At 49.4% G+C, this 1,487-nt stretch overlaps 1 protein-coding gene across 1 annotated transcript; it reads right to left on the reverse strand.

Annotated features, from left to right (window-relative positions):
• Positions 1-73: 73 nt before the first annotated feature.
• On the reverse strand, positions 74-1,293 carry EMH_0090640 (uncharacterized protein; the record flags this gene model as incomplete). Its single annotated transcript, XM_013501621.1, has 5 exons — positions 74-186; positions 447-511; positions 625-862; positions 965-1,010; positions 1,270-1,293. The coding sequence occupies 5 exons, from the start codon at positions 1,291-1,293 to the stop codon at positions 74-76; spliced, it is 486 nt and encodes a 161-aa protein (XP_013357075.1).
• Positions 1,294-1,487: the final 194 nt, after the last annotated feature.

Genomic DNA, 1,487 nt, shown 5'->3' on the forward strand with positions numbered 1-1,487 from the left:
CAGCAGATGGTGCTGCTGCTGCAGCTGCTTTAGTTTACAAGTCCGTGAGGGTTTAGGGTTTAGGGTTTAGGGTTTAGGGTTTGGGGGGGACCCTGGCTACTGCCCCGCAGGATGTAAGAGCATCAAAAACAACCACATTGGGGACGGCCTTCTGCTCCCTCGTTATATACTTTCTCACCTCTTGAGCTGCACACAAACCCTAAACCCTAAACCCTAAACCCTAAACCCTAAACCCTAAACCCTAGATGGTAGAGAGCCTGCCTCCTCTGGGCATCATCGGCTTGAGAAGAACACAATCCGAGCCCGCCTCAAACCCTAAACCCTAAACCCTAAACCCTCGTTGTTTAGTTGCATATACAAACCCTAAACCCTCGCTGTTGAGTTGCACCTACAAACCCTAAACCCTAAACCCTAAACCCTAAACCCTCGTTGTTGTTTACACTTACTCAGGAGGCCGCCAACGACAGCTGCTACTGCATTGAACTGTTTGTTGAATCCGAGAGCCAGCTGTCTGTACACCGCAGAGCCACAAAACCCTAAACCCTAGAAAAATAAAAAACCCTAAACCCTAAACCCTAAACCCTAAACCCTAGATATGCTGGGGTGTATAGGCAGCTCTCTCACTTTGTAGCGCAGCGTATGGCTTCCGTCGATTTAACACCTTCAGCAGCAAGCACCTTCTCTGCTGCTGCTTCTATCTCTCTTGCTGCTGCTGCTGCTGCTGCTGCTGCTTCTGTTGTTGCTGCTGCTGCTGCTGCTCCTTCTGCTGCTGCTGCTGCTGCTTCTGCTGCTGCTGCTGCACTGTTGAACGCCTCCAACGACCGCCGCTGCACCCCCGTCCCTTCATCCCAGCGGAGCAATGCTGAGACAACCACAAACCCTAAACCCTAAACCCTAAACCCCAAACCCTAAACCCTAAACCCTAAACCCTAGATTTGAAACATCCTTTGTGTCTGAGTCTCACCGAGAACTGCATATATTGCGGCATTGACCTTCGGGTTCATCTCTCCCTAAGCAGCAACCACAAACCCTAAACCCTAAACCCTAAACCCTCGAGGTATTTGTATTGCGGGGACAGCGAGGGGCATCTGAAACCCTAAACCCTAAATCTCCTTTGTGAGGGTTTGCTTAGAAGCGTTGAGGGTCTGGTTGCCCACTAAACCCTCGACTATCTAAACCCTAAACCCTAAACCCTCAACTATCTAAACCCTAAACCCTAAACCCTCAACTATCTAAACCCTAAACCCTAAACCCTAAACCCTAACTCACCAGCTTGGCTTTTAAGACATCCATAAGGGGGGGGTGAGAGAACACAGTCTTTTCGTTGCTTCCTTTCTTTATTCTGCGCCACACAAACCCTAAACCCTAAACCCTAAACCCTAAACCCTCTGAATGCAACCGCTATGCTCTGCACCCAGCAGTCGAGCAGACAAGGCCTGCATTACCTTTAATATACTACACTCTAGGGTTTAGAAGGGTTTAGGGTT

The sequence above is a fragment of the Eimeria mitis genome, genomic scaffold (assembly GCF_000499745.2).
Source record: "Eimeria mitis Houghton genomic scaffold, Emh_scaff7211, whole genome shotgun sequence".
Taxonomy (NCBI): Eukaryota; Apicomplexa; class Conoidasida; order Eucoccidiorida; family Eimeriidae; genus Eimeria; species Eimeria mitis.